This window comes from Ochlerotatus camptorhynchus, unplaced genomic scaffold (assembly GCF_037179485.1).
Source record: "Ochlerotatus camptorhynchus isolate MF236.1 unplaced genomic scaffold, CSIRO-AGI_Acam_v1.1 ptg000434l, whole genome shotgun sequence".
Lineage (NCBI taxonomy): Eukaryota > Metazoa > Arthropoda > Insecta > Diptera > Culicidae > Ochlerotatus > Ochlerotatus camptorhynchus.
In genome coordinates, this window is record NW_027040920.1 from 9,111,041 (window position 1) to 9,136,280 (window position 25,240).

General features: G+C 41.0%; 1 protein-coding gene across 4 annotated transcripts in view; it reads right to left on the reverse strand.

The window, feature by feature from the left end:
- fus (fusilli) overlaps positions 1 to 25,240 on the reverse strand; it is a 306,247-nt gene that overhangs the window by 28,741 nt on the left and 252,266 nt on the right. For 2 of the 4 annotated variants that reach the window (XM_065234594.1, XM_065234595.1), the window contains exons 8-12: positions 4,782 to 4,914; positions 4,579 to 4,716; positions 4,291 to 4,506; positions 3,871 to 4,113; positions 3,563 to 3,773 (exon numbers count right to left, since the gene is read on the reverse strand). In XM_065234594.1, the coding sequence (XP_065090666.1) occupies positions 3,563 to 3,773; positions 3,871 to 4,113; positions 4,291 to 4,506; positions 4,579 to 4,716; positions 4,782 to 4,914 (941 nt within the window). Of the gene's footprint in view, positions 1 to 1,401; positions 3,774 to 3,870; positions 4,114 to 4,290; positions 4,507 to 4,578; positions 4,717 to 4,781; positions 4,915 to 25,240 lie in introns of those variants that run through there. The other 2 variants (XM_065234593.1, XM_065234592.1) reach the window with 1 other exon arrangement.

Genomic DNA, 25,240 nt, shown 5'->3' on the forward strand with positions numbered 1-25,240 from the left:
AGCTTACCAGTATTTTTTCCTGGTAAAATGACGCATTCTGCACAATTTTGCGAAAAAATAGTTAAAATGAACAACTCCTGTCCGCTGTCTGGCCGATGTCGGATAGGGCGGCTTGTTGGTAACTAGAATTCCCACTCGGAAAGATGCGGGATGGCAACAGTTGAGGGCAGTTTAGACTCAAACCGAAACACGATAGCAGATTTTCACCCAACAGAAACAGATTCTAACCTAACCGGTGATGGTGATGCACAAAAGAAGGATAGAAAAGTGAATGGTAAATAAACTGCAACCACGTTATGGATGTTTTTTTTTTGTTATATAATATTAATTGTATTAAAGTTTCTTCGCTTAAATTAAAATATGAAAAAATAAAATAAATGGAAGTATTATATCTACTTGGTACATCATATACGCTTATACACGGACACAATTGAAAAAAATGGAAAACTATTTAGCTGAGCAAGAGGGTAAAAAGGATGCTGTTTTTTTTTAATGGACATAACAATATCATAAATTTACTTCTCCTCCGGTCTCTACCGTTATTCTGGAAACGGCAAATTTCCAGAACAGACAGAAAGGGCGTAAATCCAAACGGAAGAATTTCCAGTTAATCGGAAAAGAAACAACTCACAAACGCGTCCCTTAAAACCATTCCGCGTAAACAATATCCAATATGTGTGCAATTTGAGTAAAATATAAAACAAAGTTGGATCATCACAACACAGGCATATTCATGACCGAATTCTCCCGGTAACCGCGAGCCAGAGAAAGAAAGTGAGAAAAATGTAGGATAATATGATAGTAAACAAACAAACAAATCTTAAAATCCAAATGACGAAAAGCCCATCAACCAAATTTTCTTGCGTCTGAATTTCCCGTTCTGCCTTTACAACATTTAGAATAGAAAAATAATAACTAACAAATCTTAACCTAGCAAAAAAAAAAAAAAGTACAGTTTAGCCTTTTGCTAGTTTTTCACTTGCTTTAAGCCGGGCGAAACGTAAAAGCTGCGGCAGTTTTTAGTACGGTTCGATTCGAAAATTTTGAGCAATCCACAATCTCTGCGCGCAGCTTTACCGCTTCCGGACCCGGAGCCGACACAATCAAGCCCTTTCCACCAGCTTTACATTAAACACAGTTAATTTGGTCCATTTTTCCATAACAGAGTGAATTTTTATGCATGTGTTTTCCTTCAGTCGTCTTCGGTAGATTATTAGAAAGGGAAAAGTATACAAAAGCTGCCTCACCTCGGATTAAGGATGTGGTTTTTGATTTAGAAAAGTTGCATCTAACAAACGAGTACAATACGACGGCAACATTCGGGAGCACGGTACATAACCACACTTTTATCGGTGTGACGTTTAGAGCCGTTCGGAACCAAAATAAAAAAAAAAAAACAAAAAAAGTGTGGTTAGGTGCCATGAATTAGGTTTCTTTAGGCCCGCGAGAAACGATTTTGGTGTGTTAGTAAAAGTACAGTCACAATGCGTAGGAATGCGTGGTGTGCGTTTGTATTTCTGTGGCTGCTCTTACGATTGGAATGTGTTAGTTGTACTCAAAAACCGGTTTACTACTCAGTTTCAGGTGGAATGTATGTATTTTTGTTTTAGTTAATGTTATATATGCTCTATCGGAATTGGCAGTAAACTGCATTGCAATAAACAAAAAAAAAGGAAAACAGTTAATATTACTCCAACATGATTCTTATGCGGTTTAGTCTTAGATTTTAGAATTCACTAACAAGGCATTTAAAAGTAAAAAATACTAATTCTAACATTGCAAAAATATCAGTGATAAGAGCTGTTCCCGATCCTGTCACACAAAAGTTCATTCACAATGAATCCTTCTCCACAGTCGGTATTGTTCTGCCCTCTTCTGGCGCCTTACAACGATACATATTACAGTAAATAACGATAGTAGGTATAATATAATCCCGACACCCCCAGTGTTTCGTTTTAAGTAGAATGAGCCCCAGCAAACCCCTTTACATAAACACACAGCAGCAGCCATTTTTATGAGGTACATTCCTTAGCCTTATTTTTGTTTATTTTGGGGGGCGAGAGAGTGTGTGTGTGAGAGTGTTTTTCACATGTAGGGTTTGCGTTGCATCCCAGGGATGGTGTTAATTCGTAGTTTGATTAGACTTTTCCATTTTGATTTTATTATAGCTGGGAACCAGGACACACAATGGGGCGGGAAAAGGGGGGTGGAACGGGGAAGGGATTTGTTTTGTAAGCACAACTTTTTCTCTTATCTAGGTAGATTTTTGTTTTGTGTATAAAGACTTCAATTATATGTATATATAAACATGAATGCATCAAAATATGTGAAAAGGTGTATATGAATCATTTCTCTATTAAGTACGTTTAGTAGCGTCTATTGATTGGAAGAAAGAGAGTCTCTTCTTTGATGGGTGCGTTCGATCACAACCACGCTCTAAATGTCTTTTGGGTTTCAACTTGGTGTTCTAAATAACGATAGCTGCATTGGTTTGCAGTGGATGGAATGATTGGTTTCTTTGTCTACGTCTATGTATTACGCAATTATAACTACAAACTAGTGGAATTCATAATTTAAAAAAAAAGGCAAAAACGCTATAAAAATATAAATTGGTAATAATGTTTAGTACAGGTGTACTAAAAGTTCAACTTTAGACCTTCAAATAGCCAACGCGATAAATTAGGGATATGCTAACAACTAAAGCTAAGCGTCTCTCATATGTGTGGATGGTAGTAGGGCGCATAGAGAGCCGCCGTCGCCGCAGCAGCCGCGGCCGCCTGATTGCCGCCGTGGAAGGGGCGTTTCGACCCGGTAGTCGTCGCTAGCTGGGATTGGTCGTTACGAAAGGCATTGTCGTAGGAGCGTTTGATACTGGCCGGGAGCATCGAATTGGCGGCGGCTTGAGCAGCCGCAGCATTGGCCGTCATGGCGGCGGCATGTTGCTGCTGGGCAGATGCAGAGTGGCTAAGTGATCCGTGATGGGTCTGAGCGAGGCCACCGGTTGCTCCGGCAGCGGTGGCCGCCCCGGGAAAATGCAGTTGGTTCATGCCCGGTGGCATGAAACCAAACGCCGGAAAACCACCGGGCCCCATCATGTGCCGAGGCATGAACACAAACTGTGGATATTGAGCGCCTTGAACACCGGCCGCTGCGAAGTGACTCGGTATACCAGCCTGATTCACGCTGGACATTGAATGGGACGGAGCGTGCGTGTGGCTCATGTGGTAGTTTCCGGATTGGTGACTAACGCTGTTTGCGGTAGCGTAAGTGGGAGGGGCTTGCGAAACGACTGCAGAGTTTGCACCCGTAGAATGAGCCGGATGCATGGCTAAGTGTTGGTACAGGTATTGCTCCTGATGGTGGGCGGAGGCGGCGGCTGCGGCTGCCTGGCGGGCCATCAGACTTTGCTGTGCTATAAAATGAGCTTGCTGTTGTGCTATCATTTGGGGTGTGGGAGGTGGAATCGACAGAGTTAGTGGAGGGGGGACGGACAACGGGAGCTGAGACAGCGCTAGTGTTTGTGGGTTTTGTGATGGCGGCTGTTGTGCAGATGGTAACATACCGGGTGATAACAGTGGTGGCTTGGAGATATTGGACGGCTGCTGGAATCCACCGTTCAGAACCATGTTCATGTCGTCACCGGAACACTGAAACACTTCGATATAGCGCTGCTTTTTACCGAACATCATGTTTTTGTGGTGCTTCTGCTGAGCCGACTGGTATGCGGCCGTCTCCGAATCCATCTGGATGAACGCCTCCCCGTTAAATTGACCCTGCGCATAACCATAAAAAGGGTGTTACCATCGACCGATTGCTAAACGCTAGACCCCCTACTACAGAGAAAAAGCCGAACATGCAAGCGCCACCTACCTGTGCATTGTAAACCAGATGTACTCCCTGATAGACGATGTGCTTGGCAAAGTCCTCCAGGAAGTGTAGAATGTGCTCCACCTTGGCCTCGTACGGAAGCCCTCGCAACCGGATGCAGTTCTTTTCCGTCCCACTGGTGATCACGTGCTGCGGAAGCAGCGGCATCTGCACCGGCGGCAAGGCGGCAATCAGCGGCGGCTGTGGCGGCTCGTACGTTTTCGGGTCCATCGAGCGGTTCAGTACCTTCAAAACAGAAAACAAGATCAGAAAACTGAAACCATGACCATTCTCAAACGACAGCAACAGATTAAGAACCTTACCGGCTACCATTCCTCTTTGACAATGCCGACAAAACAATTTAAGACAAAACGATTTTAGTACACAGCGAAAAGTTACTCAACAACCAAACACCTCCCTTACCTGCTGAACTTCGGCCGTCGTCGACCGGAACAGTTCGATGTATCGCTGCCCGATCGATTCCCGATGCTTGGAGAGTGCCTTGGAGGCATCCGTCTCTTGCGAAAACAGCACGAACGCATCGCCGGTGGCCCGGCCGTCCGGTTTCTTCACAAACAGTATCCCATCGGAGCCGTCCAGCACGGTGCAGCTATTGTCGCCGTTGGCGAAGAATTCCAGCTGAGGGGAAGAGAACCGGATTGATCCGCTATTATAAAGGTTACGGAGGAAGGAGAACCCGAGAGAACCTACCACTTGCTTGGCGGTACAATCGTACGGCAGTCCGCGCATGCGGATGATAACCTGAGCGCCCTTGGAGAGGAACGCCTGGGCCTCGTTGGATGCCCCACCGGCGACGGCTAGGAAGTCTTCCCCAGATGCCCGGTACACCTGCAAGGAAAATATGACCAGGTTTAGTACATTTTCACACATCAGCAAAAGAAACCGTCACTTACCTCGATGTACCGGTTGCCGATGTGATGCTTGTGTCGTTTTAGCGCCATGTCACGGTGCTCCTGCGAAATGAACCGTACTAATGCCTCGCCGTTACGGCGCCCTTGTGGCGATAAGCAAAGTGCAACTCCGCCCCTGGAAGAAAATAACGGCAGAGAAGAAGAGATATGGAATCGTTGAGTGAGATGAAAGGTAATGGTATTTGCAACCGAGTTGGTTGTAATCGGAGTTGAAAATGTTTAACGCTCTGCGTAATGCATTAGTTTGGTATACTTCAGTCGATTGGCAATCAGTCTTTTAAAAACAATCTTGGGGATGAGAATTACAGTTTGAATGATTTGCGAAAAGCTTAAACTGGGGTCCCTATGCATCAGCAATATCAATTCGGGAGTTTTTAAGATGCGGTTGTGCTACATTACCCAAAATGCCGTTACCCTGAAATGCAATTTCCTCGAATGAGATTCAGCTTTTCTTTTGATGCTGCTCGTTATTCTCACCTTCGAGGTGTGACGGTGTTCAGGGAAGAGACATTCGGGGTAATGTAGCATTATCTATTTGGATTATCGCACAAATTGTACATTCCAACCTAAACTGACGACCATTAGGTAGACCTAGTCCAGTTGTACAACACTTCCGAAGACTGCAAACATCTATCAGCTCGGGCTCACGAGATCTACATAACATGGTACGGGAAGCTCTTTTGGCATGCTAGTACCATCTAGTGAGAATTTTTCAAACTAAATTGCACACCACCAAGAAAACTCTGTCAGACAGAAACTTAACTAGATACAGTAACAATCAATCAGTCTGGTCGGGTCTCGATATATTAAAAAAAAAAAAACGGTACAGGTACAGGTTCGTATGACCTTAAAAAACCCTGACTTCGGACATTGAAAAAATAATAATACGTGGATAAATCCAAAGTTTAAAAAAAAAATGTTTAAACAAAAAGTTTAAAAAATTGCCCAGAAGTTGTTTAATAATTAGATAAGCCTTCCGGCAACCAAATTACAGAATCTGTTCATGTCGTGATTCCTTACACATTCGGTTAATTGTTTATACAGAACTGTAAGAGAATCTTACATTTCTCGATTGGGTTTAGGCATCATTTACAAACGAAATTGTATATACACCAAAATATTTTCTAAGTCGCAATTTACACGGTACGTTTGTAACGATTTCTCGATAGCGATACAACCTATCGACTTGATTCAAATCACATTGTCCGTTTTAAGCCATAGGTAATCGAATGGCATACTTTAAAAAAATCACAATTTTTGGTCTAAATACAGATTGTTTTTTAAATATGTCTATATGGACCTACGCGACGAAATAAGGACTGCAAATCGCTCGGCTTCCCAGGCTGCGATAGGTTATTCTATGACGAACTTCAACACGCAACTTCGAAGTCGTAGCACTACAGGACCTTTGCTGGACGGGGCAAAAGGTATGGAAAAGCGGGCATCGAGCGGCTACTTTCTACCAGAGCTGTGACACCACCAACGAGCTGGGAACCGGCTTTGTAGTGCTGGGTAAGATGCGCCACCGCGTGATTGGTTGGCAACCGATCAACACGAGGATGTGCAAGTTGAGGATTAAGGACAGTTTCTTCAACTACAGCATCACCAACGTGCACTGCCCACACGAAGGGAGACCCGACGACGAGAAAGAAGCGTTCTATGCGTAGCTGGAGCAGGTGTACGACGCAACGGGACGTCAAAATCGTCAGCGGCGACAAGCCTGCATGCCGTATCGAACGACAACGCTCAACGATGCGTGAACTTTGCAGCCTCTCGGGGTACGGTAGTTCGAAGAACCTTTTTCCCCCGCAAGGATATCCACGAAGCCACCTGGAGATCACCTGACCAACACACAGAAAATCAAATCGATCACGTTCTAATCGACGGGAAATTCTTCTCCGACATTATCAACGTCCGCACGTACCGCAGTGCAAACATAGATTCGGACCACTACCTAGTTGCAGTATGCATGAGCTCAAAACTCTCGACGGTGCATAACACCCGTCGAAGTCGAACGCGCCGCGACCGACCATTGAGCAATTACGGGACGCCGGAGTTGCCCAGGACAACGCGCAGCAGCTGGAAGTTGCACTACCCACGGAAAAGCAGCTTGGCGCAGCTTCTCTTGAAGATGGCTGGAGGGACATCCGTTCCGCCATAAGTAGTAGTGCTGCAGCGGCACTAGGTACAGCGATCCCGGACCGAAGAAATGACTAGTTTGACGGCGAATGCAAACTGTTAGTAGAGGAGAAGAATGCAGCACCGCACGAGATTGAATGTGGAGCGATACATCAAGTGATCGAGAGGTGGAAGCAGTACTATGACGAGCACCTCAACGGTGATGCAGCAGAAAACGAAGGTGGCACGGCAACAGACCTTGGAGCACGCGCAGAAGACAACAGGCTACCGGCCCCTGATCTTCAAGAAGTTGAAAAGGAGATCGGTCGGCTGAAGAACAACAAAGAAACTGGTGTAGATCAACTACCAAGTGAGCAATTAAAATACGATGGTAAAGCACTGGGTATTTGCCAAGATTTGGAAGGAGGAGATATTACCGGAGGAGTGGATTGAAGGTGTCGTATGCTCAATCTACAAAAATACGACTACTGAGCGCACAAGGTCAAAAATTCTATGCCACCGCCTGTCACCATTCGTGAATCGGCAGGTTCTGCAGAAATGCCGCGAATTCAACGTGCCCAAACATCATTTGTTCATCGATTTCAAATCCGCATACGACACAATCGAGATAAGCTATGGCAGATTATGCATGAGTACGGATTTCCGGATGAACTGACGCGATTGGTCAAGGCGACGATGGATCGAGTGATGTGCGTTGTTCGAGTATCGGGGACACTGTCGAGTCCCTTTGAATCTCGAAGGGAGTTACGGCAAAGTGATGGACTTTCGTGTCTGCTATACAACATCGCGTTAGAAGGTGTGATCAGAAGAGCTGGGATAGACACGAGTGGCACGATCTTCAGGAAGCTTCTTGGCTTCGCCGTTGACATCGACATCATGGCACGGAACTTTGAGACGATGGCGGAAACGTACATCAGACTGAAAGCTGAAGCTAGGCGGATTGGACTTGCCATCAACGCATCGAACACAAAATACATGAAAGGAAGAGGTTCCAGGGAAGACTCCGAGTTCAGATTGACGGTGACGAAATCGAGGTGGTCGATGAGTTCGTGTATTTCGGGCTCACTGGTGACCGCCGAAAATGATACCAGCAGAGAAATTCAAAAACGCATTATGGCAGGGAATCGTGCTTACTTTGGACTCCGGAGGACGCTCCGGTCGAATAAAATTCGCCGTCGCACGAAGTTGACTGTCTACAAGACGCTGATTAGACCGGTGGTCCACTACGGCCACGAGTCCTGGACTATGCACATGGAGGACCAACGCGCCCTTGGTGTTTTCGAACGGAAGGTGTTGCGTTCCATCTACGGTGGAGTGCAGATGGATGACGGAACGCAGAGGAGGAGAATGAGCCACGAATTGCACCAGCTGCTGGGAGAATCATCCATCCACATGGCGTAAGAATGACGCACGTCAACCCAGTGAAAATGGTTCTCGAAAGCAACCCAACAGGAACAAGAAGAAGAGGCGCGCAGCCTATAAGGTTGGCGAAGTGTGGCCATCGATCGAGTAGAGTGGAGACGACTTCTTCGGACAGCAGAGGACAACAAGGCCTTAGTCTGATTGGTTGGGTAAGACATGGGCCCTAGCATGCTATAATTGCGGTTGGCATTAAAATCTATTTTTTTTAATATTTTAGCATGTGAAGAATCAAAATCTTCGTAGGTTGTCTTGACACGTTTTTTTACACTCTCCAGATCCCCCGTGTAAGAAAGACCTGCGTGTACAACCAATTCGAATAGTATTATCCGTTTCAAGCCATAGATAATCGAATTGCATACTTTTTAAAAAATCACAATTTTTGGTGTAAATACAGAATGTTTTTAAATATATCCATAGGGTGTCCATAGCAACACGATATAGTGATTATCAGAATTTCGTGAAAATTGGGAGTTTTGTTCCTTATCGCAAAATATTAGAACAGATTTGTTTTTATATTTTGTCAAGAGAGTGACCATCTCCATGTTAAGGTGATAAAAAATAGTATATAAATAAAAGTTTTAAATCAATGAAGACGCATGGTAGTTTAGTCGCATGAGAGTATTGAGCGAAAACCCAAAACTTGATAATTTCAAAAAAATTATAACTCAAAACAAAACAAAAATGCACCGCTGATATAAAAAAAAATCATTTTTTTTAATATTATTATATTTTTTTTCAAAAAAAGTATTTTATAATTACCTTTCATTTGATATTTTGATCTTTTTTTTTATTCCTTGTCGGGTATTTTCATCACTGCGACCATTTTTCTGATCTATTGTGATATATTCCCCATTTTTTCTTTAGCTATATCAAGATGCCGTATCACTATTATTAGGAGTGATCGCCATCGTTTGACTAATAGCATGATCCAGCACGGCATTATACTTCGAATAAAGTGCACTGCCGTACTGGGAGTTGTTCTCCAAATGTCAAAGGGTTCTATCAGCCCCTTGTCGAAGAACTTACGCCTTTTATTGAAAATTGCCGGACAGTGGCATAGCAAATGTTCCGAGTCTTCCTTTTCTATGCCACAGAAGCGACATACATCATCTTGAAGTTTTCCAATCAGCTTCAAGTGATAACGGCTCGGACAATGACCTGTTATAAGACCTGCATATATACTAAGACCTTTCTTAGAAAGTTCCAGGATTTTGTGGGTCACAGAAATGTTTGGATTAATAAATCGCTTCGACTGCCTAGCAATGGAAGTGTTCTTCCAGTTTTCCTCCACTTTTGAAGATTCCCACGCTTTTAGCTCCATTCTAAGAGATGCATCCGATAAGCCACAAAAGGGCTCTGGCCCGATGAACTTATGAGAAGATCCTAGTCTTGCTAGTGCATCAGCTCTTTCATTTCCCTCAATCCCGCAATGACCAGGAACCCAATATAAGTTGACTTGATTATGACAAGACAATTTTTGAAGTGATTGAACACACTCCCAGACAAGTTTTGATGTACATGTCACCGACTTTAAAGCATTTAGAGCAGCTTGACTGTCGGACATGACGCATATATTTGAACTCTTATAGTTTCTACGCAAACATATAACGGAACACTCTAAAATTGCTTGGATTTCAGCTTGGAACACATCTTTTTTTGATCTTTGGAATCGGCCCAGTGGATTGTAAAAAGTCCTTTGTAAAAAACAGTTTTTTGAACCACCCTAACATGGAAATGGTAACCCTAATAAAAAAGCCGATCTAATATTTTGCGATAAGGAACAAAACTACCAATTTTTTTTCGAAATTCTGAGAAACAATATCGTTTTGCTATGGAATGGGCGTATATGGACATAATATAATTACGATAGGCATCAAAATCCAACTTTATTTTTAAATATTTTAGAAGACTGATATTGCAAAAAGAAGATGTAAGAATGAGTATTACAAAAAAAAATTATTTGAAGACACATATAGTGCCAAAGTATGGAAAAACTTGAATGGAATAATGGGAAGGACAAACCAGGTTCCTAATATTAAGCTCCAAAATAATGGATGTAAAACATCGATTAATTTAGAAACTTGTGAATTTTTTACGGATTTCTTTGCAAACAGTGGAGCAAAGGTCGCAGCTAATGTTCCAAAGAATAATTTAAATCCACTAAGTACTGTAACCAGAGGTTGAAACTGTTGACGTTTTTTACGACACTCGCTTCGTTGTCATGCGCGATAGTCTGTTTTTATTCGTACTCGCACGCTCTACCGTCGTCTCTCTCACACAACACAACCGGTAGAATAACATTCGAGCAAAAAGAAAATGATCAAATAAATATCATATGACATGAGTGATTTCGTTCTAATTCCTCAGTTTGGTGTAAATTAAACCATTTCTGATCAGAAATGTTATTCCTAGGACATCTTTGCTTGCCTTTTTTTTAGAATTCACACAAGCACAACATCAGCAGCTCTTACAATGAGAAAAACTAAAATACATACATTCGTGACGGTCTTCGGCGACAGTGTCGTATGACAGAGCCTGTCAAATGACTTTTGAGTTTGGTACTGTACTATGATAGCTTGTTTTGCAAGTGTCGGAGGCAAAGGCAGTCGATTATCACAGAAAAAGTGTCGACTACGGTGACTGACTGTAACTCGCCTTGGGCAAACTATTTTTCTCAAACCTATTGATGTAACTGAGGTATCATCTTTAATAAATGATTTAAATGTTTTAAAAAAAGCTGTGGACCTGATAATCTTCCAGCAAGTGTCATTAAACATAACCTGAATGCATTTTCAAATATCTTTACAGAGGTTTTCAATAGCATACTGAAGCAATGGAGATACCCTGACTGTCTCAAAGTGGCAAAAGTGGTGCCTGTTTTTAAAGCTGGTGATGCATCTGACCCTTGCAATTATCGTCCTGTTTCCAAGCTGTCCTATTGTCAATCAAATTTGTGAGAAATTGATAGTTAATAAACTTGTAAAATTCTTTAACAAATTTAAATAAATTCCAATACGGGTTTAGGAAAGGAAGTAGTACTTTTACGCAAGGTTGCAAAGACTCATTTCAGCTAAAACAATGTTTTTCTAAATTATGAAATAATTAGATGCCATGATCAAATTTTGAATTGGTAGGATACAAGAAGAGGTTGGAAAGAATGTGTTTGACATATTAAACCTGTTTATTTCACTTCATGAGAGTCACAATCAGCGATTTTTCACAAACTCACTCACTCACTCACTCACTCACTCAGCGATCAGCAAATCGCTGATTGTGGCTCATAGAAAGCAAAATTTACAGGTTTTATGTTTCCAACGCATACTTTGTAACCTCTTCTTGCAAGTTACAAGTAAAACATGCCATCATACCATCGTTTGGTTTTATTATTCCGAAAAACATTATTTTAGCTGAAATGAGTCTTTGCAACCTTGGTTTTACGGCAATAGTTGAACTTGTCGATCAAATTGATAATAAATGTATCGTTGGAGGCCTCTTTATTGAGTTAAAGAAGGCGTTCAATACTCTTAATCATAATATTCTTTTGCAAAAATTAGTTTGCTATGGCATATGTGGACTGGCAAATGACATTATTTGTAGTTATTTAAGTGATAGGCAATAGTTTGTAGTACTGAAAGATGTACAAAGCTCGCACCGGCCAGTAAACGTAGGCGTTCCTCAAGGAAATAATATTCATAAAGGAATAGTCAAATTATTTGCGGACGATACAGAACTTTTTTACCCTAATCATGATTCTTTATCTATTGTTTCTTGCATACAAGATGATCTGCAAGTTCTCATGAGATACTTTGATACAAATTTACTTTCGTTAAACTTATCCAAGACTAAATATATGGTGTTCCACACACCAAGAAAAAAAAATCCAACGCAATAGTCCGTCAATTGGATCTAAAGTAATAGAAAAAGTATCCAGTTTTAAATACTTAGGTTTGGTGTTAGATCCTAGCTCTCTTGGGGTGATCATATAGAACACGTCCAAGGGAAAATTTCATGCCTAGGAGTGGTCTTCAAACGTTTTATCATGGTAATTTTTTTTTTTTATTAATTAATTTATTTGTACAGGCTCAATCGAATAAACTTTACAGAGCCAAGTTATCATTTGCGTTATTGCGTTATTGATGTCTTAAATCTAGAGTTAAAGGAACTGAACCGATTACTCGCGGTCGTCTCGAGGTTAGTAGAGATTTACAGTTTTATGGATGGGGAGAGGGAGGAGGACGTTTGAGTTATGATTTACGATACAAATATTTCATTATTCCTAAAACATGAACTTATTCCTATTCAATTTGGTATCCACAGTGTAATTATATCATGGTTATATACACTCTCATTTGAAATACCTAATCATTGTTTTGGTATTGCAAAATCGATGTCCAAAAATCATTTTTCGCCTGCCGCAATTGTATTCTACTTTCCAACTTTACACCGACATATCGCAAAGTATTCTCCCATTACGCGGCTTGTGTAAATTGCAGTTTTGCTTGTTTATATACGATACACTAAAAACCCCGAACATGCATCGTAACATCATCTTACCGATCGCAAATCATGAGCACACCACTCGGTATGCAAATAATTTAATTCGTTCGAGGGCATTTACATGTCTTGGTCAAATACGAATCTCCTTTTATGGTCCATCTGTATATAACGTACTTCCGGAACGCTTGAAAAATTTGAACAATCGGTTGTTTAAATATAAAACCAGTTTGAAACAGCATTACAAATCAAAAATCAATGAACTCTCGTAAACAATATTATAAGAACTGCATTGATTACTATCATTGTATTACACTCACATTTAAGCTGTATATGTTAATATTTTGAATAATTTTTATTTATAGGTAAGGGATCTCTTTAAAGGAACTTAGTTCCACTGTGTAACCTCTACCGAGTTTCCAACCTGAAATACAATGTTTTAGTGGTAGTTTTGCAACAAATATACCATATTACAAAATTGTTCGTAAATATAAATCACATGCAAGTTATGTTTTGGTTTATATAATTTAAAAAAAATAAACGATTCAAGTAATTACTAAGTTTTTCATGGGATTTTCGTATTATTTTAGTCTAGTAAAGTAGCGCATCGTGACCACGCCGTGCTGAAAATAAAATTTCCAAAAACACGAGCATGATGGCATAAATAAGGGATGTGCCGTCAAAATGGCACTATACGCTACTCTACAGAGACTGGTAGGAGATAGACAGGGTATTTTCGAAAATAGGTAGTCTAGACACTCTTCTCCTCGAATGGTCAGAGCATCGATAGCTACGAACGAAGCCCGGCTCTCCCACGGCCCGAATGACGAAGAGCGCGCAATACCCGAGAGCGCGATTCGTGCATCACGTGATCGTAGGTACGATCAGCCATGGAAAATCATTTGCATTCATTTGATACATTCATTTACATTCATTTGCCTCTAACTTTTTTCATCAACAGCATTCCACAAAATGATGTATAGAGCTTTTGTAGGTTTTGTTATTAGCTACAAGTTTTGCTCATAACTTAAATCTGTATCTCTTATGCATCACGAAGTAGAGCGGGCAGAACTTGTTACTGTTTTTCAGTGAATGTAAAATACATTCACTGAAAAACAGTACTGGACTCTGTTCGCTCTGGTTCGTCATCCATAAGAGATACGGATTTGACTTGTTAACAAAAGTTGATCAAAGTTAGAGGCAAATGAATGTAAATGAATGCACGAAATGAATGCAAATGATTTTCCATGCCTGGGTACGATACATGGATGGGGTGATCATCATCCGATTTTGAATCTGCCCCCACTGGATCGGGCTTTTTTTTTCCTGGGAAAGCAACAAGTAAAGTTTGGTGATTTTATCTAAAAGTTTTTTCTAAAAAGTATTGCTAAACGTTAAGGAGATAGTCTCGCAGTATTATAGTGCTAATCGTATAGGAGTTTCGACTCGCACGTTAGTTGGACAGTTAGAGCTAGTGGCTAATTGCAAAGGAGCTTCGTGCTCGCTAGGCCTAAGTGTTCAGTGTCCCGAAACCACGTGAATCACGATCACCGTTGAAGAAAATCCGTGGTTTAGTGATAAGTGCTTCCCAGAGATCCGAACAGGTTCGTCCGTTACCATACGGTTCCTTCCACGGGATCTGTCTAACATCCCCATCACTTCTGGCAAGCAGTGTTGGAACATCCGTTTCGGCAAAAGGTGCTGAAATTCCCGTCCGGCATTGGAGCTGGAATCCGCAGCAGCAACGGTCCAAGGATTTGGCCACGGTTCATCGAGAGCAGCAGCGACGGCAGAAGAGTAAGTCAAAGTTTATCTGCTTTTCGTAAATCCTTCTGGTTATAATAAAACCCATTTGAAGTCAACCTAGAATCTTTAAATTTTGAGTCGCGTTCATTACTTGCATGCACTGAACTTGATTACAGGTTGAGAACACAAAAAAAGGTGCGTTTTTCCTAGCTACGGTGTGCCGACCCTGAGAGGCGTGAAAAGAGGTGTGCTAGCTAGCCGTTAGTTACAACTGGGAACATCCCAACAGTATTAACTTTGTTTGTTTTACAGATAGCTCATCACACACACCTCCAAATTATCAGCATATGTTACTATTCCTTCTAATTCTTATATATTTTTTTAAATTAGAATATTAACGAAGAGTCCATTACCAGGGGGTCTTGATGAGAGCTCTTTGGTGTGGGGGGAAGGGGGTGAGTTGGTGGGCATCTAAAAAAAATGTCTCAAACATTGTTTTCTGAGTATAAATTACATAAACAAGCGTTTTGACAAAAAAGATCAAAAGTTTGACCATAAGTTCTTGTTATACAAATTTTGGAAATTTTTAGGCGTCCAAAATTATATACATTGCAAAAGTTTGCATTTTTTTATGAGCTTTTTTTAAAAACAAAAAATCAGCATCGGCAAAAACATTTTGAGATATTTAGGTATTCAAATTATTTTGGAATTGTCTCTTGAAATTTGAATATTTTTCCCAAAAAAAAACATTATCTTTTTTCTACGTTCTCAGACGTCATTTCGATCAGAAGTGCCCTTTCTGTGGTACCATTTTTTGAACACATTTGAAAAGTTAACAAGATTCAAAATGGCCGAATTTTAGCGAAAAAGTGAACCCATAACAAACAATTATACAAATTTTCATGCAAATCGGAGAACGTCGAGTTTTTCCGATTCGTCAATTGGCGTGGAATTGCTCCATTACCTTTTCATGTATAATAATGTAATACATTATGTACACCCAACCGGTGGATGTAAGATTCGCTTACTATTATGTGGGATTCATCATCAGATGATGTAAGTGGAGACCGCATGAACCGAGGATGCGATATACCTAGCTGCGGTCCAATACAAGAAAATTGGAAAAAAATGTAGAGTATGCTTTTTCTGCTGGAGAGATTCGAGGCAAGCGTGTGCGTCGTTCTACCATGTTATACATAAAAATCAAGGCAAATGCTTGCTTGTATAGGTGAAAGCACAGACAGAACACGAAATAAAAAAGGCAAAAAACCATTACATCGCCTGCAAGGTCAACTTCTAACATTCGCTGCAATGTTCATGAACAGAGGATGATAGGAAATGGAACTAACATTCATTGTAATAGATTTTTGGTTTGCGTGTAGCATTATGTACGACTTGTTTGTCTGAATATGTGTCCGTTTATCACATAAACAATTTTCAATATACAAGCATGCATTTTGGTTGTCTGGATAATTCTTATACGTATCTGCTAAATCTACAGAAACGTATAAAAATCGGAGCAATTGTTTCTAGGCCTTGAGATTTAAATCTTGATATTATCTGAGTATCAAATCTATGAGGAATTATTTAAGGGGCTGTTCATAGTAGGCAGTTTAGGGGGGAGGGAGGTAGCCAATTATCTACGGCCCATACTAATTTAAAAAAATGGTATGGGAAATTGTCTACGCAGGGGGAGAGGAGGAGTCAAGAATCCCAAAAAACTGTCTACGTAGTTAATGAACAGCCCGTAATTAGTTTGGTACCCTGAAATTTTAATGTTAATTCAACTTATCTCAGACCTGAGTAAATTTTGAAGCCCTTGGTATGAAAAATACACGGTTTATGCTCTTCTGTGTTGCCGTAAATACCTGAAATCCATTATATTTTTAATTTGGTTTATATATCAGATGCAACTACAATAATAAAATATTTGTTTCGGAAACAAATGTTAAACAAAATAACAGTTTCTTCATGCTTACTATATACTATATATATACCGAACACAATGGAATCATCACTTCTACTGCATGGCGGAAGCATTTGCTGGCGCCTGGATCAAAACAAAACTACCGGTAGACGGCAAACAACTAGAACACTATCAACCACGGTCAATTCGTTTCATAAGAGTTCACCGAAAGTATAAACACGACATTTGATGTTCTACACTCTCTGAAGTATTAAAAGAACCACCGATTTACCTCGGATGGTGCCCGTTTTGCTCTGCCATTGAGGACCCTGCAGCGACCCCATTCTTCGAGCTGCCCGAATCCGTTATGAAACCTTTTTTGTCCACATCAGCGGAAATTTCCTGGCACTGCTGCTGCTCTACTCCACTACCGACACTTTCGCTCATTTTGCTGCGCGCAGGCTTGTTCACTTGGCCACGTTGATTGAACTTTAATGACCCTTCCGGCAGCAGCAGCACCACCACCATCAGCAGCAGCAGCAGCGGTCAGATCGCAAAACTGCTTCGCATTGGCTGAATAGTAAAACCTCCGTTGGTTCTGACTGAATTTGCAAATTTGCACTTAGCACAAGAACGACAGAGCAAAATGCGCGCGCGACCTGAACTGAACAAAAAATGGAAAGCACCGCAAACGGCGAAGTACATTACAGTGTCCTATAGTTAGGTTCTCTCCGCGTTCTGCGCGGGCTCATTATGAGAGGTTGATGAAGGTTTGATTCGAAACAGCGGACGGAAAAAAATAGAGTGTATACTAATAAGTTCACTCTTCCACAAATGGCACACAGCGGTCGGAGGGCGGTGTTGTGTGGTTGGTAGTAGTAGGTATTCGTTTCAAAACAATCCAGTATCGATCACTCGCTGACTGCCGGACTAGAGTTATGGGTATTGCTAATACAGTAATGACCCGATTTTGTCAGCCCCCCTTTTTTCTAATGTTCTAGCAAACCCATGCGCTTTTTCAGTGGTATTATTACACCAAAGCATACCTTAAACATCCATCTTGAAGATGGATGAGCAAGATTTGGGATTACTGTGATGTAAAATTATTGAAAGACAAAAGTATCTTGCGCTCAGTAATGACACAATCGGGTCATTACTGTACAGTGGCAGCTTGCAGTTCACTGCGACGATCTGCCTATTAAAGTTGGTATAAGTGATTTGACTGATTTGTTGATGTGAGTTTGCAGAAGAGCAGGGGAAATTAAACTAGGGTGGTTCTTTCGTAGCCTAATAGGTAGTTGAAATACTCTGCCTGAAATGTATCTCATTCAATTATCCCACGTCCAACCAGACTAGTTTAGCTGATTATTTGAGAATCATAGAACGAATTTAAACTCAATTGAGCGTTTATTCCCGGAGGCATGATTAAAAAACATTGACCATCCATATCTATAAACTGTACTCGAGAAAGGCACATTTCGTTGATTGATGGACGATTCAGGGTTCTTAAAACGATTTTCGAGAACTTCGAGGCATGCTTGGCACGCACAGTTGTGCACACCAACTGCTCATTTGGTAATAACTTTTCACTCTGTTGTTGGAATTTGTTTTTCTTTAAAGTAATTGATAGATTAAGATCATAGTTTACTAAAGATATGCAAAGAGTAGGTAAATCTTAATATTTGAACAAACACCAATGAATTTTTACACTTTGAGTCCGAGATGTGTAGCGAGCATTTCTCACATCATTTTAACAACGCAAAAACAAATATAGTTTATTACTAGAATTAAAATCATCTTTTTGTTACGTATCTATAACAAGCTTCAGCTCTATTCTATCTACTGCTTCAAAAAGAACTATGTTTCATCAACTCTGTGCAAAGTTATTAGCAAATGAGCACTTCGTGACCAAACTGTGTATGCCCAGCATGCTTCGAGGATTATTAACTTCAGGAAAATTGCAAGAGCTTTCAAACATTTTCGAGTAAATATACGATAATCTGATAATTTCAGAAAAATTCTAATGGTCTTGATGGGTGTTCTATGAATGTCAGAAAAGTTGCCAGAACATATGAAAATATAGACAACTTCTGGGAACTCCAGAGAAGTTCAGGTAAAATAAAAGATGTTAGGACAAGATCCGTGAACTTCAAAGAAGGTTTCCAAACTTCCAGGAAAATTTCGCTTGAAGTTCCTTGATCTTCTTTGAAGTTCCCGTAATTTAATTTAAATTCGGCTATTCAATTAACTTCAGTTACATTGTGAGAGCTATTTTAAAATACTGAGAAATTCAAAACTTTATGAAATTCAGAGATCTTTCGGACAACCTCCAATAACATCAGGAAACTACGTAAAACATCAGGAATGTCTAGAATTTATGGGAAAGATGTTGAAGAATATGTGTCGATAGTTTAAGGGCAGTTCCATGAACCAGTAGCGCAGCCAGGATTTCTGTTTGGGGGAGTAATTAAAAAAAAAAAAACTATTTTAAAATTGAAGTTCCACTAAATTATCCAAATTCTCTGCAAGCCATTTAGATTTACAGATGAAACAGTGAAGGAAAAAGCATGCTAAATATACATTCTTAAAAAAAAATCAAATTATAACTTTCCCGGGATATTGACTCTGTGAAGAAGTATCGAGCAATTAAAAGAAATTTCGAATGGATGCTTATCGGTCGTTTTTGGAGAGGTTGGAAAGAGCTTCTAGCGCAGTCAGAAAAAAAGTCCGGGAGAATGTTAGAACTTTTTTTATCGAGATTTTCAGCCGCAGGCTGATTCATCTTCGGTAATTTCATACAAGAGGGCATTAGAAGCCCCCCTGGGTCTAGCCGGGTAATATCACAGGTGGGCAGGAACTCACGGTCTCCCAGTGTTGGTGAGTTCTTTGCCGTTAATGTTCACAAAAAGTTCACTATTTTGCTATACAGAAATTCAAAACAACAAAACAATTGACCTTTTTCATATGACCGGAAGGTGTACGCTGGTCACAAATGCCGTGCCAAACTGATTTCCTACTCAATTAATCAACCTTTGATGTGAATTTCCCTAATAAACACGAGGAGCATTTCTTATAGCAAATATTGCCATAACAAAATGGGCATGGTTCATTTTAGTAAACAAACTCAAACTTCTTCCTTGTGTGTCACCTTTGTATTAAATAGGCACCTAGCCCCTGGGTAATAGTTAAATTTAAGACTAAATCATTTTTCAAAATGTCACTATTGAAAATTGCTCGAATGCGCAACTGTTGCTAAGATAATTACAATTATCATCGATTGCCTGCGAAAAGCGATTTCCCTAACACAGATTTCAAAGTTGAATTCCATCCGGTCTCACCAAACGGTTTTGAGTGGTGGCGTTCTCCAGTACACAACGAAAGGCTGCCTGCAAGCAGCGAGCTGCAGCGAACATGAGCATCCATAGAAGGAGGGAGAAGCAGCACCGCTATTGATCGGAATCAGTAGCTCTTCGTGGGTCGCTGTGGGTCATCTATGTCAAGCGCGACATACCAAAGAGTATAAACAGAGATAACCCTGCTCAAATTCATATTCACAAGCTCCTGCTGCAGTTAACAAATAAGATTTATTATATAAGGCAACGTAGTCCTACGTCACCGTTGCGTACAATCCCATAGGGCTGTCCCTTGTAGTTTTTCGGGATCATATTTGGTCGTATAATTGAGTGTCTTTTAGGAAACAGATAAGGGATACCGTGGAGCTCCCGATAGGACTGGTATGCCGGGCATTCGATGATGGCGTGTTCAACGGAAAGTCGCATTTGGCAAGTCTCACACAGTGTTCTGCAGTTTCTACTGTCCCCCATGTTGTGTGAGAAACGCGCATGGCCAGTGCGGAGCCTTGAAACTTTTATTTGGTCTTTTAGACTGAGAAGGTCCTCCCATTTATGCGTATCACCTTTGATTTTCCGTATGAAAGGATGTCTAAGGGTGTTTCACTAGGCCACCCAGGCTGCGCGAACCGTACTTGAAATCCATCGTTTGATGTCCTGTCCGGGAACTTCACGAGTTAGAAAAGGAGCGTATCTTCCAGACGCGGCGAGTTGGTCTGCCGTTTCGTTACCTGCAATTTAACAGTGTCCCGGAATCCAAACGAGTACGATGTTGTTATTGATTCTGTTCTGTATCTCTATCTGGCTGCATATTGCTGATAGAACGCAGGCGGAGTCGGAAAGAAATTACTACTGGACCGCTGGATGGACTAGACGTTGCTAGGATAATAGCTGCGGCCTCAGCGGAAAAAGCCGAGCAAATATCCGGAAGACGGTAGTGCTGGAATGAAATTCCTTCAGTCATGCTTGTGCCTACTCGCCCTTGTGCCTTAGAGCCATCGGTGAAACGGATCGTATGGTTAGCGTATTTAAGTTTTGTAGTTTTACAACGGCGTTTCTGAGAACTGACGAGTTGTCTCCTGCCCGAAATCTGTTTTTAATGGTTTTGTCGTAGCGCACTTGCAGAGCGGCCCAATTTCTAGTCCCATTCCACTGCAGTAAAGCAACCGGGGGCAGCTCCTGGTTTGATATTTGACGACCCGGTGGTTAGGCAGAAGGCGAAAGGCAATTCCCCGACCTCAATACAGGTGGAGATGGCGGGTGTGGATGGCAGAAGTCCAGAGATAACTTGAAGTGAGCTGTTGTATACTGGACCGAGGATTGTAGTTAGATGATTGGAAGCGTTGCTGCAGGTAAGCTCAATTCCATAGAGGAGCCTGCTGTGTGATGGCTTTTGCAGCTCGCAGTCTTACATCTCGATTGCTGCTGCGATGCTCTTTGGAGAGCATCTTTAGTAAATTTATCCGCGTTTTACAGTTCTCTTTGACCTCCAGGAAATGGTTTTTAAAGGTAAGGTGCCTGTCAACGCGTACGCCGAGAATCTTAATTGTCTTCCGGAAAGGTACTGTTCTACCGTCGATAGTGATCGTGCTGGGGATGGTACGGTGTGAGAACTGCAGATGTGCGATACGGCGCTTATTTTCGCGGAGAGTTCAAATTCGGTTGAGCTGACCCATCTTACTACAGCATTCACCGCCGCTTTAAGCTTCCGTCTCAAGGCCTTCGATGTTCTGCCCACGGTGACGAGGACAATGTCGTCGGCGTAGACGAAAGTGTATATATCCTTCGGCAGGTTACGAAGCCCCGTTAATTACTACCAAAAAAAGAGTGTGACTGAGCCCCCGTTTCTTCTCGGAAATTTTTTGACTTGTGAGCTCCAATACATACTTCGAAGGTCCGGTTGTCGAGGAAGTTGTGGACGAAAGCCAAGATATGTCCCGATATACCCCACTCCTGTAGCTGTTTGATGATGTTCGCTGTCCAGGTAAGATTGTAGGCCTTCGACACGTCGAGTGTTGCGATTTCTATGAGTTCCGGACGGAAGGCATGCTGCCGATGGTCAAGGGGGCCGTGGTCCTCCAAGAATTGAATCAGTCTCTGATTCACCATACTGGAAATTGGTCTGTTACTGCTTGGGTCGACTGGATTGCAACCGTTTTTGGGAATTGGCATCACTAGGTTTTGGTTCCATTCTTTAGGTAAAGATTCGTTGAGCCAGATCTTGTTAAGAAGGTGCAGAAAGGTTTGCTTCGTTGCTGGGGGCTAGTGTTTTAGACTTGGGTAGCCGAGGCCGAGCAGATTTCCCCATTTAGAAGAAACTTTCAGAGGAAGCTAACAGACTCCCGACATCCAAGTCGGAAGAAACTTTCAGAAAAAGTTTACCCAAGCTTCCAGAAGAAGTCGGCAGACATTCCCGGGGCATTTCAGCAGGACTTCTAGGGAAACTCGGAAAGAGGTTTCAAGACAAATGATTAGAATTGGCAAATTTCAGTTAGCAAAAACTTCCGGATCAAGCCTAGAAAAACCGGAATTAACGTTCAGGAGAAGTTGCAGGACTAAAACTGGAACAAGCCTACGCAGAAAGATGGGAAAAAGTTGAGGTTAACATTTCATGGAAACTAGAATAAACTATCAGGATAAGTTGGAATAATCTTCCGGTGGAAATAAAAATAAAACTGAATGGAAATCAGAAGAAACTTCCGGAAGAACTATGAAGAAAGTCAGAAAAAAATCTGGAAAATTTGGGAAACTAATTTTGGAGAAGTCGGATGACACTTCTTGAAGTAGTTGTATCCAACATCTGGAACAAATTGACTTCTACAGAAGTCGGACGAAACCTTTGGGGGGAAGTCTATAGATTTTTCAGGGTATATCAAAATATTAAAATAAAATTATAAAATTTACTTGAGGGAATTTAGCTGTACAGTAGTTCAGCATTTATTTCCTTCGGTTAAAATCATCCCATGGGGTGCTTGTGTACAATAGGACTGAACGAATTGAGATCCATACCAAAAATCGCAAATATTCATTCCCATTCTGTGCATATGAAAAAGTGTAAAAGTTGACCCAAATTTTGTATAAAACCAATATTATTTTTACCTCAAGGCTTGCTGCGCCGGTGCATTTTTATTTCAGGAAAATAGCGGGAACCTTTGGAAATATTCGGAACATTCAAGGTACCGAAGAATTTCACGGGAAGTTAAGAAATTCCAGGAAGTCCAGAAAACGTCCGGAACTAAACAGAAGTCCACAAAACTGGAGAGTAGATCCGAAAACTTCAGGAAAAGCCGGAGAGCTTCTGAAAAGCTTAATGAACTTCAGGGAAGTTTCAATAATTGGGGGAAGTTAAGGGAAGATTATTGCAGTTCCATTAATTTCAGGAAAATAACGGAACATGTTGAGAGGCTCCTGATTTTTTTTTAAGAAATCCCGAGAACTTCGAAGATGTTTAGAAAAGATTAGAAACATTTTTGAACCTAATAGAAGTTCACGGATTCTTAGGACAGTTTTATAAACTTCATGGTAGTGTCAAAAGCTTCAGAAGAATTGCTAATAATTAGAGAAGTTCCAAGAACTTCAGAACAGTTCCATTTATGTAAGGGAAATTATAATTTTTTTTAAGAAGTTTCGAGAACTTCTGGGATGTTTTTAAAACTTCAGGAACATTCTAGAATTCCACATTTTTTTTCATTCACACTGTTTTGTGAAAATATTGTCAAATACCCCACACAATACGGGTATTTTTTTTTTGATTGGAGTGATGTGTAGGAACCAAAAATCCAAGATGGCGGTTTCCGGTTAGAGAAAAAGTGGGAAATACTGTCAAAAACCCTACAATACACTGAAACCACCATTTACAAACAATACCGGGAGTTTGTAAGTCGTATAAGAGTGTAAACAAATATTTGAGATTTTCTTCGTATGAAAGAACTCGATTTAGACTAACACTCAGCCGATTTGTAGAAATGCTACAATAAATAGGTGTTCGAGGTTGTACAAGACCTCCCTGGAGTAAATATCTTGAGATCTGCAAGTGCAACATGTGATCTATTGTAGTTTATAAATACGGAGCTTCAGAAATTTTCCCTAATTTCAAAATGGCGTCAGACATCCTTTTCCATGCATGCCACCACGGTTCCAAAAATATCCATATTATGGGGTATTTGGCAGTATTTTCCAGTTTGTCTGTAAACGGAACTTTGCCATTCTGGATTTTAAAATGGCGTCAGACATCGACTTCCGGTCCCTACACGTCACCCCGGTTCCAAAAATACTCATCTTGTGAGGTATTTGACAGTATTCTTCAGTTTTTCTGTAACCGGAAGCCGCCATCTTGGATTTCAAAAAAGCGCCAGACATGGATTTCCGGATCCTACACATCGCTCCGATTCCAAAAATACCCATATTATGGGGTATTTGACAGGATTTCACAGTTTTCTGTAACCTTAAGCTGTCATCTTGGATTGCAAAATGACGTCAAACATCGATTTCCGGTCCCTACACCTCACCTCGATTCCAAAAACATCCGTATTGTGTGGTTTTTCACAGTAATTTCCAGTTTGTCTGTACCCGGAAGTTTGCTATCTTGGATTTCAAAATGGCATCAGACATCGACTTCCGGTTCCTACACGTCACCCCGATTCCTGAAATACTCATCTTGTGAGGTATTTGACAGTATTCTTCAGTTATGGGGTATTTGGCAGTATTTTCCAGTTTGTCTGTAAACGAAAGTTTGCCATTCTGGATTTCAAAATGGGGTCAGACATCGACTTCCGGTCTCTACACGTCACCCCGATTCCTAAAATACTCATCTTGTGAGGTATTTGACAGTATTCTTCAGTTTTTCTGTAACCTGAAGCTGCCATCTTGGATTGCAAAATGGCGTCAAACATCGATTTCCGGTCCCTACACCTCACCTCGAGTCCAAAAACATCCGTATTGTGTGATTTTTCACAGTAATTTCCAATTTGTCTGTACCCGGAAGTTTGCTATCTTGGATTTCAAAATGGCATCAGGCATCGACTTCTGGTTCCTACACGTCATCCAGAATCCTAAAATACTCATCTTGTGAGGTATTTGACAGTATTCTTCAGTTTTCCTGTAACCTGAAGCCATCATTTTGGATTAAAAAATGGTGCTAGACATGGATCTCCGGTCCCTAAACATCACTCTGATTCCAAAAATACCCATATTGTGGGGTATTTGACAGTGTTTCCCAGTTTTTCTGTAACCGGAAGCCGCTATCGTGGATTTCAAAATAGCGTCAGACATGGATTTACGGTTCCTACACGTTACCCTGGTTTCAAAAATACTTATATTGTATGGTATTTCACAGTATTTCCCAGATTCCCAGAACCGCAAAAAAAATCGTTATTTGCAATTTG